Source organism: Peromyscus maniculatus, chromosome 8 (assembly GCF_049852395.1).
Source record: "Peromyscus maniculatus bairdii isolate BWxNUB_F1_BW_parent chromosome 8, HU_Pman_BW_mat_3.1, whole genome shotgun sequence".
Classification (NCBI taxonomy): Eukaryota; Metazoa; Chordata; class Mammalia; order Rodentia; family Cricetidae; genus Peromyscus; species Peromyscus maniculatus.
The window spans coordinates 51892742-51908519 of NC_134859.1; the positions used below are offsets into that span (position 1 = coordinate 51892742).

At 45.7% G+C, this 15778-nt stretch overlaps 1 protein-coding gene across 1 annotated transcript in view; it reads left to right on the plus strand.

The window, feature by feature from the left end:
• Nucleotides 1–2638: 2638 nt before the first annotated feature.
• Nucleotides 2639–15778, plus strand: part of Myh13 (myosin heavy chain 13) — a 49015-nt gene continuing 35875 nt past the window's right edge. The window contains exons 1-11 of the mRNA XM_006973508.4: nucleotides 2639–3080; nucleotides 4507–4650; nucleotides 4732–4888; nucleotides 6255–6282; nucleotides 6372–6483; nucleotides 7843–7935; nucleotides 10276–10339; nucleotides 10445–10543; nucleotides 10645–10748; nucleotides 11510–11648; nucleotides 15310–15428. Of these exons, the coding sequence (XP_006973570.3) occupies nucleotides 2877–3080; nucleotides 4507–4650; nucleotides 4732–4888; nucleotides 6255–6282; nucleotides 6372–6483; nucleotides 7843–7935; nucleotides 10276–10339; nucleotides 10445–10543; nucleotides 10645–10748; nucleotides 11510–11648; nucleotides 15310–15428 (1263 nt within the window). The 5' untranslated portion in view covers nucleotides 2639–2876. The remainder of the gene's footprint in view (nucleotides 3081–4506; nucleotides 4651–4731; nucleotides 4889–6254; nucleotides 6283–6371; nucleotides 6484–7842; nucleotides 7936–10275; nucleotides 10340–10444; nucleotides 10544–10644; nucleotides 10749–11509; nucleotides 11649–15309; nucleotides 15429–15778) is intronic.

Sequence of the window (15778 nt, forward strand, 5' to 3'; positions counted from 1 at the left end):
CACAGAGACGGTAAAGCTACGAAGAGCACAGAACAGCCAGGGACAGGGGCAGAGTCATCTTACAGAAGAAGCTGGAGTTTTCTTTCCTTTATCAAGAGCTGGGATGGCAATCGATCATCCTAAAGTTATAGAAGGACTTTAGGTTAAGTACCTTTGGTCTATCAAATCTGTCAGAAATGGGGAAAGTTGTACGTGAAGGTGTGTGACCACATCTGTAAAAGAATATTGCTGAGTCAAGTCATTTCGCCCAGGTGATACAATGAGGGGACACAGGACTGGAGCTACAGTTGGACTACAGCCGGTAGAAGGGGTGGGCTACAGAGTCTTTATCTGAAAACTGGTAAGGATTTGAGGCCTAGAAGGGAAAGTCTAGTGTTTCTAGAAAGACTAAGTATAATTCAGTGTTCAGGTATTGTTAACTTTTCCCACCTGCACCCAGGTGGCAGAAATGAGAAACCTGCAACGTCGATTAAATAGAACTTAAGGGCAGGAGAGGTTGTTTGGTGGTGAAGCACTTTGCCACACAGGCATGAGGCTAGCCTGGGTTACTCTGGCTCAAAACAAAGTAAAAAATGAAAGTGCAAGCTAGACCAGTGTGATCTAATGTAATCAAATGAAAATATTGATGTTTTCAGGTTCCACGTTGCAAGACGCCTGTGAGACTCGACCACTTGTCAAGTTTAAAACAGTAAGTGTCGAAGAATAATAACTACGTTATCTGAAAAGATAATTAAAAGATAGTTTGACAGGCCCAAATGTGTGTTGTTCCTCTCCTTCTTTAAATTATACTATGATGTAAGGAGCTGCTCTTAAAAACTTATATTTACTTTAACCAATCCGACAACAGACGTGACAATTAAGCAGACATTGATGGGATTGCAAAAGTGGAAGAGAGTGCTGTTCTTCTCTGTAATTTCTTGGTTTTGAAAAATATCATTTTCAAAAATACGTTATTTATAAGGGATTTGATAGTACCTCTTAAAGAATTTGTACTTTTTCTCAATTCTCATTTCTCATCTGGTGCACATTGGAAATACCACCTCCTTGCACTTTTCATTTTAAGAGTATGTAGGGGTCCTAAGACCACTAAGTTGGAAAACTGCTGCCGTAATGCAACTCACTTAAGCCACAACTGTGGAGGCTCCCTTCGGGGATATGGAAGGAAAAATTATGATTCTTTTTATTCTCCAGGAAATAACCAAGTCGTTTTAAAGCAGCATGATGGCTGGGAGCCTGGGAGTCCTCTTTGTGGATATTATATTAAATCCCAGGTTTTTTTCCCATTAAATCTTAACCACGAGCCACAGCTAGCTTAAGGGAGCCACTGGCCAAAATAAAACTAAAGCGAAACTTCATCAGAATAAGGCCCAGAGCTAAGCAAATCCTTCACCCGGTAGAAGGCGGCATCTGCAGAATCACAGAAAGGATATTTCAACAGTGACTAATGAAGTGTAGTTCCCAAAAGGCGGAACGGGGAGAGAGAACTGGAATGGACTTGTCCTCCCTTTCAACATAGAGTGGAAAAGATATTAAAACATTAGCTGTTTAAGAGACATACAGGAAGATGCATACGGGTGCTGTGTGTGTACCTTAATTCCATTTTATTTTAATTATATTTTATTTCTGTCACAGGAGAATGAGATGGGAAGGAAAAGAGGAGGGAGAAAGGAAAGGAAGGCTGATGTGTGTGTGTGTGTGTGTGTGTGTGTGTGTGTGTGTGTGTGTGTGTGTGTGTGTGTTGGGGGAACTCGAGGAGATGAGAGAAAAGATACAGAGGAATGAAGTGGACAGGAGGAAAGGGGGTCGTGGGTCCATGCTACACCTGGATGTGATAGACAGGAGTTGCTTCTTCATTTTAAATAGGATGAGGCAGGAGCCCAGAGAACTTAAGTGGCTTGAACAAGGTCACGGCTCAGACATTAAAGTGAGTTTTCTAGTTTGAAAGAAGAGAGAAAATACACACATAGAGATAAGGGCCAAAGAAGTGAGAAAAGCGTGACATGGGGGATGGGGGGACCTCATATGTACCCCCCACATTATGCAGTGGGTTCCAAGACGAGTATTAATTAAACATTTTCCCAATCTGATAGTGCTATACACAAGTGGACTTTAAATAGTTGTTCTAGGCCCGGTCTTCTTCTCTCTGTAAGCATAGAACTCCCCAGAGAAGCCTCATATAATTCAGGCTCTGCCTGGGTTATCTCAATTGACTCGGAGATTCTCTATTTTCTGAAAAACCCCTGGTGTGATAGCTTGAGGGCTTAAACCAGGAAGACCACGTGGCAACGCCTCTCAGAGAGAGCTTTCCAAACTAACAGCAGCCACATGACCTAGAAACCTGCAAGAAATGTCTATTTTCAGTCCATTAAATCCTACAGTAGATAGTGGGGGCCCAGCTCTCTACTTTAACTGGTTCCTAGAGGGTTCTGACACATGTTGAAGTCTGGATTGCTTGCACTGGGCCAGCGTTCCTTCCGTTAATTACCTTGTTACCTAAACAAGTGAAATGAATCTTTATATTCAAATCAGTGTGTTAGCACCGAGCTGTAAGAATTCTCTATTAGGAATCACTGCCATTCCAAACACTGTTCCCATGTTTACAAAGGGCATGGCACTCAGGTCACAGGGCTCAAGCAGGATGAATCATTTAGGAGGTGCTTGCTGGAGCCTTCTCTATTGAACATGTGGCTGCCTTGAGCTTGCCCATTTGATGCCCTCCCTGGGCTTGGCTGTACATCTCTCAAAAGATAGAGTTGTTCCATGAGCCCCTGAACCTGCCCCCCACACCCTGACTGAATAGCAATAATGGGGCAGAGGAGGGTGGAGTACTTACCCAAGCCTCACCAGTCCCCCTGTCTTCTCAGCCCCCAGCAGTCATGAGTTCAGACGCTGAGATGGCCATTTTTGGAGAAGCTGCTCCCTACCTCCGAAAGCCAGAGAAGGAGAGGATCGAGGCTCAGAATCGCCCTTTCGACTCTAAGAAAGCCTGCTTTGCTGTGGATGATAAAGAAATGTATGTGAAAGGCATGATCCAGAGCAGGGAAAATGACAAAGTCATTGTCAAGACCTTAGATGACCGGGTAAGTGTTGGTCTTTAATAATGGTCCTTGCTTTCCTTTGGAGTGAACTTCTAGAGATTGCATGCTGGGCCATAACCATCTGATGCTGCCTGTTGCCTGATGGGTCAATTCAGTACAAGCTCTAGATTGTGGGGCTTTTACAGAGCAAGCTCCGGGGCCCCCATTGGTTTGAAGTGGATAATCACAGTGCACACTTCAGTTCAGATCTCTGCTGCCATGTCGTGGTCCCTGCTTCCTCAAAGTTTGCCATCTAGTGTAAGGGCTGTGTCAGGAATGAATACCAGTTCAAACGCAGGCACCGCAAACAGATCTTGTTTACATGTCTTATCATTGAACTAAACCTCTGACTCTAGCTCCTTTTCACTGAAATAGAGAAAATAAAAACCAATCTTCAGCCAGTCTTGGGGTCTCCCCACCTTCAGAGCTGTGCCCCATTTTCACAATCTTACAGAGTCCACCTGGACCCACTGCCTTTCTGGTGGATCTAAGAAGTGAGTGCCAGTCCCTAAACTGTCAGGATGCAGAGACCTTCTCTCTCCCTGTGGGCTATCTTGGGGGTCTCTTTATAGGCTCAGATATTGGGATGGAAGGCCTTCCTTCCTCGTGAACTTCAGCCCACATCAGCGAGTCTCCTTCCGCTAACCCCAAAGCTCCTCTAAGAACTTCAGTTTTAGGAGAATAAAAGCCAGCAAACCTTCTTGGCTCTCTCTCTCTCTCTTCTGCCCTACTTTCTGTGTCTCCCGAGAATGAAGCGCAGAGCCAATTATATGCTTGAGTAGGAAGCAAAGGTGGGAGCAACCTAGAGAGGTGAAATTCAATAATTATCTCCAAATACTGTTCAACCACGAACCATCATACCTGTCCAAATGTTTAACTATGACAGCAGAGATACAAGCACTTATCAGAGCTTTGAAGAAACAGGTGAAAAGAAATGGGGCATGAGAGGGGGCACCTGGGCAGGGCTCTGGGGGTTTCTTTCTAGAGACAACACTAATGAAGATATTGCAAAGACGCCCACAGAAGCAGGGTATTGAGGAAGGGAAGCACAGAGCCCATGAGAAAAGTTCTTCCCAACCTTTGTCTCATTACAGCACTCAGAGCAACAGGTCATATCAAGGCAACTGGCCTTGCCTCTGACTGCCTTAAGCCCCATCTGGCAACTCTGAGGGCCAAACTTCTCTTTAGCTTTACACACCTGATGCCCTTTCCTGGCACACACAATGCCAGGATGCCTAGGAGCACCAGACCAGAATCAGGTTAATCAAGGAAAGATAGTACCAGGCTATCTCTGGGTATGGAAAGGATCCACCAAGTTGTTGTGGTAATGCCGTGACCACACTGCAGTATCCCAGCATGCCACCTGCCCCCAGGAGAGCACAGGTCATTGGCTCTGCACCCATCACTTGCCTTTCCTTGTTCCACCCAGGAGCTCACTCTGAACAGTGACCAGGTTTTCCCCATGAACCCCCCTAAGTTCGACAAGATCGAGGACATGGCCATGATGACCCACCTGCACGAGCCTGCCGTTCTGTACAACCTCAAAGAGCGTTACGCAGCCTGGATGATCTACGTGAGAGCCTTTTGACCTCTTTCTATTTCACTTAGCTCTCTGAGGGAAAACAAGATCCATAATCTTTTAAATTTCCCACAGACCTACTCGGGCCTCTTCTGTGTCACCGTCAACCCCTACAAGTGGCTGCCGGTGTACAACCCTGAGGTGGTGGCGGCCTACCGAGGCAAGAAGCGCCAGGAGGCCCCGCCCCACATCTTCTCCATCTCTGACAACGCCTACCAGTTCATGCTGACGGGTGAGTGAGCCCTTCCTTGCTTTCATGTGATCGTAAGTCATTTATTGGCTAAGTACTTGGGCCCTTTGGAGACCTCACTCTTCTGAACAGCACAGTGGTCAGTGTGGACTTGGGAGCATCAAATGACTTGGGGGTGAATGACCAAGGCTGCAGTATCTTTCATTACAGTAGTCATGGTCCAGGGCAAAGCCAGGGCTCCTAGCTGAGGTACTCCAAACTTGTACTTACTCAGGGGGATTGTGGAAGACAAGGACTCTGCTTTTCCATACCCCCAATTCACCCCACTAAGGGTACACTTAAGACACACTAACTTCCAATCACTTAAGGAATGCAAAGTTCAAGGGGTATAGCACACTCCTCTGATCATTCCCAAGACATAGATACATGCTAACACTGTGCCTGCGGTCACTTGTCCACTCAACTTTCACCTGATTTGACTTCCCACAGACATAGGAAGTGAGCAGCCATGATCAGAAAACCCGTTAAAAATCAAACAAACCTCTATAATCCTCACCAACTCTTCAATTTCTTCCCTATATATTAACCAAATTGACATGTTTTAAAGGGAAGAGTCACATCACTATTTGTATTAGCTTGCCATGGCCACTGTGACATAATGCCACAAGCTGGGCATCTTAATGAGAAATATATAAGGATCATGAGAGAGAATGTGTTCAAGGGTGCTCACCCAGCTTCCGTGGTTTGTAGGTGATCTTCCATGTTACTTGGCTTAGAGGACCTTCCTCTCTGCCTTTGTCTTCCCCCGGTGTTCTTTCCATGTGCATATGTCTTCATCTGTTCCTACACTACCGGGACACAGTGATGTGGATCAAACCTCAGCCTATTCCAGTCTGACCACACCTTTAATAATATCCGAGTCTCATTTACATTTTAATTCCAAATGAGGTCACATTCTGAGGTTCTAAGGGTTAGGACTTCGATATAGGAATTTTAGAGTGCTACAATTCTCTTCACACACTTCATAAATGGAAAATCAGTCTTACTTTGTGCAAGTAGAAAATCAAGACCAAGAAATTGAAATGACATCCAATCAGCTAAAAGTTATGGCCTCCCAACAGCTCAGGACCCAAGGCTCGTTTCCCTTATTAAAAGAAATGTAAGATCATGCCAGCAAGGAGCTCAGATTTACAGACACAGACACCCTTCACACTGCGGGGCTCACTGCTCCAGCATCCCACTTTCAGAGAAGCTGCATAAATTCTCCCACAATGATTGGACAGGCCTACAGCACACCCCTAGCAAATGGCAAAGCCAGAGCTGTGTTCTCAGATTCCTCGCAGGGCTGCTCATTTTTAAACCCACCTATTACTTATGAGTTTGGTTTTGCTTGTTTCTGTGTTTCCAGATCGAGACAACCAGTCCATCCTGATCACGTGAGTAGCCCACGTTTGCATCACGATGGCTTCGAAGTCGACACCTTCTCTTCTGCTTTCCTTTATCCCATTTACTTTTTAATTGACAGCGGAGAATCTGGGGCCGGAAAGACTGTGAACACCAAGCGTGTCATCCAGTACTTTGCCACAATCGCAGTCACGGGAGATAAGAAGAAAGAGCAGCAGCCAGGCAAAATGCAGGTGAGGGGTATTGTGCACCAAAGGCTTGTTGGAATAAATATACCTCCAATAGTAAGTGAATGCCAAGGGTATGAAGGAAGTACACTCAGCAGAGATAGCCCAATGGGGTGGGCTTTTTTTGTCCCTTTGATTCTTATATAGAAAATTTCTCATACCAAAAGTATAGACATTTTTCTATCACCGAAGTATTCTCCAGTTCAATGCGAAGGCCCATCAGGATCTTACAGCTCAATTTAATTCTGACACTAGCCTGGAGGACATAGCATCATACCCCATAAGTTAATGGTTCAGGCTCACAAGCTCCGGTCCACACTACCTGTATGTACACTGAACCAACTTCCTATAAGTAAAGAGTCCCTGCTGTCTCTTCTGCTGCTGGAGTGGCTCGCAGAACTCAAGAACTATATCCCTCAAATGTATTGACTGAGGGGGAAGAGACGCACGAATACTGTATGGGTAGAGGAATGTGGAGTCTCTGCGCCCTTTCTGAACATGCCACCTCCCAGCACCTGGGCTCACCAATCTGGAAGCTTTCCAAATTCCTTTGGTTAGGGGACCCTTACCATTAGTCCTTTCCATTAGTCAGCCATCAGTGACCAGCTCAACTCTCTAACCATACAAAACCCTTGCCCTGAGGCTTCAGCTCTCAGCCACCACACACACCAGACCACATCACACCATACCACACCACACAACATCACACCACATCACATCACCTCAGAGACCTCGAGGCTTTTAGAAAGTTTGTACCAGGAAACTGGATGAAGTTCAAGGTACATGTCTCTGCCTGAATCACAGTCACGCTCGGACACAACTGGGGTTGGCACTGTCGTTGTAGACCTGGAGGTCTGCCTAGCACCAGCTCCATCAGCAACAGCGATCTTGACCAACTTCACACCCCCTTTAGAGGAAGATTAGGAGTACTAGGGGTTTTCAAGAGGGAACACACTTCAGAACTACCAAGATAATTTCTTAAGAAGGCTGGTGAGGCTCTAAGCATAGAATTTCCAAGTGACTAGGTCTCAGGTGGGCTCCTCTTGCTGAAGTGCGTATTCAAAAGGCCTACCGTTTGTAATGAAGCATCAGTAGAAAAGAAAGCATGTTGAAATGGAGGGGAAGTAGATTCCAGTCTGGAATCTGCCAAAGCCAGGTCACCTAATGCTACCCTAAAAAAAGCCTCTCCAGAAGGGAACCCTGAGACTCCCCCAGGAGGGCTGTCCACACAGCAGCCCTGACCACTGGTCAGGGGTGACATCCCTCCCAGGACTCTGCCCAGACACCCACAGTTTCCAGTCACCAAACGCCCATCCCAGAAGAAAGTCTGAAGTTCTTGACTTTCCTCTCTTTGCTTGTTACTAGGGAACACTGGAGGATCAGATCATCCAAGCCAACCCCCTGCTGGAGGCCTTTGGAAATGCCAAGACCGTGAGGAACGACAACTCCTCCAGATTCGTAAGAGCAGATCAGTTTTCAACTCCCCACCCAATTACACACATCCCTGAAATCCTAGACAGGAAAATTTGCTAGATACACTGAGCCTTCGTCCTACAATTCAGATCAACAGGGCTAAGTGGAATTAATTAGGAAGGTGTTGGCCTATTCCTGGCAAAGGGACGGTTTCACTGTCTGTCCTTAACCATCGAAGACCCCTTCACAGTATGCTGAGTCACAGGGACTCATATTCCACAGCTTAGGAGGAATCATTAAGGCCAAAGTGGTCTCTGTAGGTGGAAGAACTTACTTAATTTCTCTGTGTGTGCCCATATGCATATTTGAGAAGGCTATAGCAGGGTATTATCTTCTTTTTTTTTTATTGCCTCGAAATAGGGTCTCTGACTGAAGCAGAAGCTTTCCATTTTTGCTAGGCTCCTGGCCAGCAACCTCTCAGGCCCAGCCTGTCTCTGACCCTCAGTGCTGGGGTAGTAGGCAAGCAGAGTCATGCCTAGTGCTTAGAAGTACTTTTAAATGCAAAAATTGATTTACTTAGCCACAGAAACCTTAATATAGTCTAAATTAGCAAACCTGGCCTCTTCCAAGTCAGGAGGCCCTGGGAGGAGGGCCGGCCAGCGAAGGCAGGAGAGATTAGAACTGAGAGTGGCTTGGTATTGTCAATACTGAAGGATATATTCCATCTTCCAGAATTTTACTAAGATTAGCTCCACCTGCCGGGCAGTGGTGGTGCACGCCTTTAATCCCAGCACTCGGGAGGCAGAGCCAGGCGGATCTCTGTGAGTTCGAGGCCAGCCTGGGCTACCAAGTGAGTTCCAGGAAAAGGCGCAAAGCTACACAGAGAAACCCTGTCTCGAAAAACCAAAAAAAAAAAAAAAAAAAAGATTAGCTCCACCAAAGTGGTGTTTACTTCCATGCTAACGAGAAAGTAAACATTTATTCCTCCATTTAGCTTCCTCGCCCAGGGGAACAAGTGCTCAGAGGTGAAGTTTTACCAAAGGCTCCCAGTTACGAAAGTGCGTGAGCATTCCACACATTTCCCTAGCTGGGTAACTTCAGCATCCCATAGTCTTCCCACAGAGACCAAATGGGTACTGAGTAGAAAGCGGGTACATCTCTCAGAGACTGTGGCACTGAGCCCTGACTATTCCTTCCTTGGCTATGCCCCTTGAACTCAGCTCACTGCCCCATGCATACCTGCCTTCCTGGTTACACAGCTAAGCATGAGGGTGTCTGTTACATGTGTTATACACATCTGGATGGAGCTGGTTATTGTGTTGACCTTAAGAGGAGGCAATGCCTTTGGGAACTCTGAATTGGTACACCCACTTAGTTGTGATGTCTCCTTAACTTGGTCCTGATTCAAACTCACAATCACATCTGTCGACTTTCTACCATCCAGACATTCATGGGCTAAGGGGTGACTTATATTGTCTTCCATTAAGTTAAATACTGAAGAGTTATCTAACGTTTCATAGACTAGTCATAACATTTTGAGAAACTTTTGAGGACTGAACACGTTCCAGACAGTATAAGGAAACAAATATGCCATGACTTTTGCCTTCAAATTCACTCACAGTGTGGTAGAGGATCAGCTAAGTAGATAATGTAAGAAAGGAGTAAATATATTGTGTGTGCATGCTGTTATTGTAAATTATACATAGATGCAAGTTCATAAATTTGTCATATAAATAATACACAATGTTTTGTTTATTTTACATCTGATATATAGTGTTTTGTGTGTGTGTGTGTGTGTGTGTGTGTGTGTGTGTGTGAGAGAGAGAGAGAGAGAGAGAGAGAGAGAGAGAGAGAGAGAGAGAGAGAGAGAGAGAGAGAGATCAAAAAAGGGGAATTACACAGACCCTGAGTTGTTCATTTGGGAGCCAGGGAGGCTGGCCTGAGGCTGGGCCTGAAAGGTGTGGATTTGCTGTTAGGAAACAGCAAGAAAAACTGAGGTGAAAAATCTTGGAAGTAGCCCCCAGAGGCAAAACAGAAATCAGACAGACAGCTACAAAGTCTAAGGTGTTAGGAAAAGTGTGAGAAGCCAGGTATGATAACAAGGAGGCAATCAAGACCAATGTGGTTCTAAGCAGATAAGTCAGAAAATGAGCCTGTGGGCTTCCCCAGAGATGCAGGAACAGGGTCAGCACTTTGGGCAGCATTCTCATAGCCTTGAATGACCCAGCCTGGGGACATGGGTGTCGGGGACACAGACAGGAAGGAAGTGTTTGTGCTTCTGATGTCACTCCCAGCCACACACCTCTACCCACTTCCTACCCACCTCTCGGAGAATCAGAGGCAGCATCAATAAAATAACGTGTTTGTCAACCTGCTGTTGGACAGGGGAAGTTCATTCGGATACACTTTGGAGCCACAGGGAAGCTCGCATCAGCGGACATTGAAACCTGTGAGTCCACACAACGCACAGAAATAATGCTCAGCTAAAGGCATCACGCAGGAACCTGCAAGCTCATGATTTTTGTTGTTATTGCTGTCACTGTTGTTACTTTAGATCTCCTGGAAAAATCCAGAGTGACATTCCAGTTATCCAGTGAACGAAGCTACCACATTTTTTACCAAATCATGTCAAACAAGAAGCCAGAACTAATTGGTAAGCTCCGGGGATGCTGTCCTTAGCTTCTGGATCAGCAGTGGGAACAGTACTGAGACTGAGTGCTGTCTGAGGCATTCAAGCATCTTCCTCTTTCATAGACTTGCTTCTGATTTCAACCAATCCCTTCGACTTCCCCTTCGTGAGCCAAGGAGAGGTCACGGTAGCCAGCATTGATGACAGCGAGGAGCTGCTGGCAACTGATGTAAGCATGTGCTTATTTGTTTGCGTAGAGCTTTACAGAGTATATGAGCTTAGAGGTATCTTAATATGCTCATGGGGAAATGGGGATCCAGAGATACTGCTTACTTCTTCACCCATAAGTCTGTATATCTACAAGGCACATGAACATGAAGGATGTACACACACACACACACACACACACACACACACACACACACACACGGAGTACTTACATAAAAACATCTATAAATCTACAAGGTATTATGTGGACTTAATAAGATAACATATGGATAGCATCTTATCCAAATATCTTAAATAAAAGGGGATCTCTACAAAAATCTGTCCTTTGCTCGTCTGAAAATTGGTAATACCTCTGCTGACCTTCCCTCCCAGGTCTAATTTCTGGAGTGTATTTACTAAATGACAGACGACACTGGGATTCCCGTGTTACAACGACAAACTGAGACTTTGGGGAGCTATTTCTCCATCACTGTCTATGCAATGGTCTTCTTCCCATACCATACAGTGGTTTCCAATCCACTCATTCAGAAAATAACCCATCTACATGGAGTGGGAAAGGTTGTTGCAAGTTCTTATCTTATCTGATGAGAAAAAATAAGCACCTTGTTTTCTTCCCATAATCTCCATTCACCTAAACAAACATACTTAAAACTGGATTTTAGCCTTTAACTTGACACATCCCTCATCCATCCGCTGATGTGAGCAAATGCTGTTTCATATGATACACAAAGAGGATCCCTGAGTTCCTTTTCTTCCTTCTAGAATGCCATTGACATCCTGGGTTTCAGCCCAGAGGAGAAAGTTGGGATCTACAAGCTGACGGGGGCCGTGATGCATTATGGGAACATGAAGTTCAAACAGAAGCAGAGAGAGGAGCAGGCAGAGCCGGATGGCACCGAAGGTAACTGGACCCGAGGAGGTGGGTGGGAGTTGATTCCCCTCCTATGTTTATATGTGGTCTGAGCTTATGTGAGATAAACTCTTTTGCTCTTCCAAAATTACACACCCTGAATTTGAGTTGTTCAAGGATCAGGGTTCATGTCCTTAAAGAATCCACTCATTTCTTTAAGACTTATAATGTCAAATCGTCATCAGCTCTCACCATTGAAGTTTGCTCCATTTTTAAGGTGGACTTGAATGAGTGACCTATTAGACCATTGCTAAGTGAACATCACTTTCTCTTGATGCGTACTAACACGAATGCCCAGGACACTGTCCTGATAATTTGGACCTAATGTGAAAAACCTCTGATAAAAATGGTGTCAAGTTTTCTTCCTCCGGGCCCTCCCACTCTGACATCTACTAAACTTGACCCTGAACCAAAAACTGCCAAATGACACTTCCTCTGCATAATTCTCACCTGGCTGATGGAAGCTGCTCTGTGCCTTACCCATAGAAATCCTAGAAGTGAAGCTGAAGGAAATGGGAAGAGAGGACAGGCTAGAGAGCTCACACCACCCCGTGTGGCCTATTCTTCAGCCCTTTTTTCCTCTCATGTGCATTCTAAAAATTCCTTGAATAAAGGGGTGAATGGTTTTGGGTCACCCCTAATAATCCTACCTGTTGATTCCATCCCCACAGTGTGTGAATTGGGTTGGTTAAACCTGGAGGCATCACGAAAGCTCTGTAGACATGGCTTGAAGGTTAGGAAGATCTAAATGACCTGATCAGTGTGCGGTTAAGGCTCACCTGATTTGTTTCTCTCTGCCTGCATTAATCTCCCTTTTGTCAACTTAAACCATCTGATCAGTAGCATTACTGTGGGTATGACAGCCCGCCATGTTCATAGATCCCCGCCACACAAAGGGAAGCTTATACAAGGTGTACACCAGGGGCAGGAAGTCCAAGGGTCTTAGAAGCCATCTTAGATGCCTGCCTACCTCAGTGGTATACGGTGGGAAGAGAAACAGAATTCAGAACAGGAAACATTTCGCCCAGGATAACTGGGGAAGGCTTCTTGGAGTCAAGGACAGTGAATTGGACTGTGAAGGGTGGTTAGGATTCCGAAAGATGGGGGGAGAGGCAGACACACTGTGGTAAGCACGGATACAAGAGAGATAATGCAGTGAGAACTGAGGAAGAGATGTGATCCACTCTGGCTACAGAAAAAAAGAATGTGTGGCAGATGTACGTTTGGGGAGTGACATAAACCAACGATACTCCAAGTAGCAGGGGCATAAATCAGTTAGCAGTCAGCCTAACTTCAAGCATGGAACCTTGGAGAAAAGGCACCAGGATCCTCAACAAGTGTGCATTGTACAGAAACATGTCTTGGTAGAGTCCCTGGACCTCTTCCTGCTCCGGCAATCATGTGCCTTGTGTTTACAGCAGAAAGAACCCCGACAAAAAAGACAGTGGGGGAACAATAGTCAGGCACGACACCTATAATGATGATTCCAATCTGTGTATCAAAAGTAGTCATCCACCAGAGGCTCACCAAACACCAGGCATGCCCTCCTGATAACCCTAGAACTCCAACACTGTCACTAGCCCCCAGTCTTGCAAATGGCAAACCTAAAGCATGGAGAAGCAAAAGCAAAATCTGGAGGCCGGCAGTCCAGTCTGAAGCCAGGCAATCTGATCCTGGAGGCCAGACTCGGCTGCTTGTACTGCTCCACAGTTGCCGGAAACAAGGCAGAGGCCAGCGATTTGAGGGCGTGAAGTGAACATGGGTTTATCAAGGACAAGAGTGACAACAGTGAATAACTGCTCCCATCCACGTAAGTGGACACAGCAAGAAGAGGCGACAGTTTGAGCAGAATAAGGCATGCATGTGGCTGTTGATAAAGTACTTCTCAAAGACTGCCCTGGAATTTAATAAACCATAACCAGCTAACAAGAGGAGAGTCCCAGCCAGGGAAGGGTCTGCCTAGGAAGAAGCATTTCTCTGCCTCCTTGACGGGCTCAGCTGCTGTCGGTCCATGTCCACTGATGACATGAACATATCATCGTCATTTGGCATTTTCCAGGCTTAGGTATCAAGGACTGACTGCCTACAACTACCAGGCCCTAGTTCACTCTCTGTTGCTGTGATAAAAGCCATGACCAAAAGCAATTCAAGGGAGAAAAGGGTTTATCCGGCTTACACGTTGGTCCACCACTAATCGACGCCAAAGCAGGGAGTCAAGGCAGGAACCTGGAGGCAGGAACTAAAGCAGAGATCATGGGGATAAGCCACTTCCTGGTGTTCTTCCAGACTCAGGTTTAGCTACCTTTCTTAGACAACCCAGGATCACCTGTACAGCAGTGGCGCCCCCTGTAGTAAGTTCTGCCCACTTCATCAATTTGCAATCAAGAAAATGATTGCCCAGAAGACGTGCCCGCAGACCAATCCGATGATGGCAAAGCCTCATTTGTCACTGCTTCCAAGGTGTCTCTAGTTTGTGTCAAGTGGACAGAAATTAACCAGCATACACTAAAGCCCTCTGCAGCTGGACTCCCCTATGTAAACTGTGGTGGTATTTGTGTACAACTGATGCACACTCTCCAATGTACTCTGAATGATCTCTAGATAACTTTCACATCTGGTACAGTGTAAACAGTCATGCTATATTGATCAGTACAGATGCAATTTTTTGTTTGTTTGTTTGTTTGTTCTGTTTTTGTTTTTGTTGTTGTTTTTGTTTTGAGACAGGACAGGCTAGCCTGAAATTCATAGAGCTCCACCTGACTGCCTCCTGGGCACTGGGATTAAAGGGGTGAGCCACCGTGACTGGCAATGAAGTTTTTTTTTTTTTTTTTTTTTTTTAAAGTTCTACCTTTTGGGGGTGTATGGGAGAGTTGCACATCAGAGTCTGTGTGTTGATGTCTGAGAACAACTTGAAGGACTCAGTTCTCGCCTTTTGTTGTGTGAGTCCTAGAGACCAATCTCAGGTCACTAGGCCTGGAAGAAGGCATCTTATTTGCTGAGCAATCTAACCCGCCCAAATGTAACTCTTTTTCTTAGTATTTTCAACTCACAGTTGCTGGGACCCACAGGTGTTGCTATGTAACTAACATACTTTTTGATCTGGGAGTTTTTTGTAGCTTCAATTGTTGTTGTTGCTTTGAGACAGGATCTCTTTATGTAGTCCTGACAGTCCTGGAACTTGTATATAGACCAGACTGGCCTCAAATTCACAGAGATCTGTCTGTCTCTGACTCTCCAGTACAGGTATTAAAGGAGTATGCCACCATGCCCAGCTGACTAACATGTTAATGAAGCTGAACTATTTGTAGGTCAAAAATAAGTCAAGAAACATATTGTCTGGCCTGTGCTCAGTAGAAGAGCACTTGCAATCCCAAAGCCCTGGATGATATCCTCAATACCTAGAAAAAGGAAGAGAAACATAAGCTTACTATTTGTAAAGCTTGCATCTAGGGGACAGATTGGGAGTTCTTGAGAACAAAAGACCACTGGGCTATGGGTTGAAGCTTTACAGGCAAGTCCAGGCCTGGTAACACAAGAGAATATAGAGACATCACAAAGGACCATGAGGCATATTTCTGGGAAGAGCCTGGGCTAACCCGAGAGCCCGGAGGCTCCGACTTCTGTCCAGCAACCATGTCTCCTCTTCCTTCAGTGGCTGACAAAGCCGGATACCTGATGGGACTGAATTCTGCGGAGATGCTGAAAGGCCTGTGTTGTCCAAGAGTGAAGGTCGGCAACGAGTATGTCACCAAAGGGCAGAACGTCCAACAGGTAACAGAGATCCCCAGAATCCGCTTGACTCAGAGGGCCTGCTCTCTCAACCATGTCTGCAGCATCCTTCTAGTTACATTTGGAAGGTTGTGCGAAACTGACTTCAACATCAAGGTGGGAATTATCCTTAGATCTCAGGGGTGACCCAAGGGATGCCAATGCAGGCATGCCCACTAGGTGAGGGCTGGTACCCAGAAAATGAAGGCTGGGCGGCCTCTCTCTGACACTTCCTTTGGGGGGTTCCACATGCTATATCATCTCTCTCCTTTATTGTGTCTTTGCTGGATAAGCTCCCCCCAGCCCTCCCGCCTGAGATGTCCCTCAGTCCCTTTCCAACTTACACCTCCATG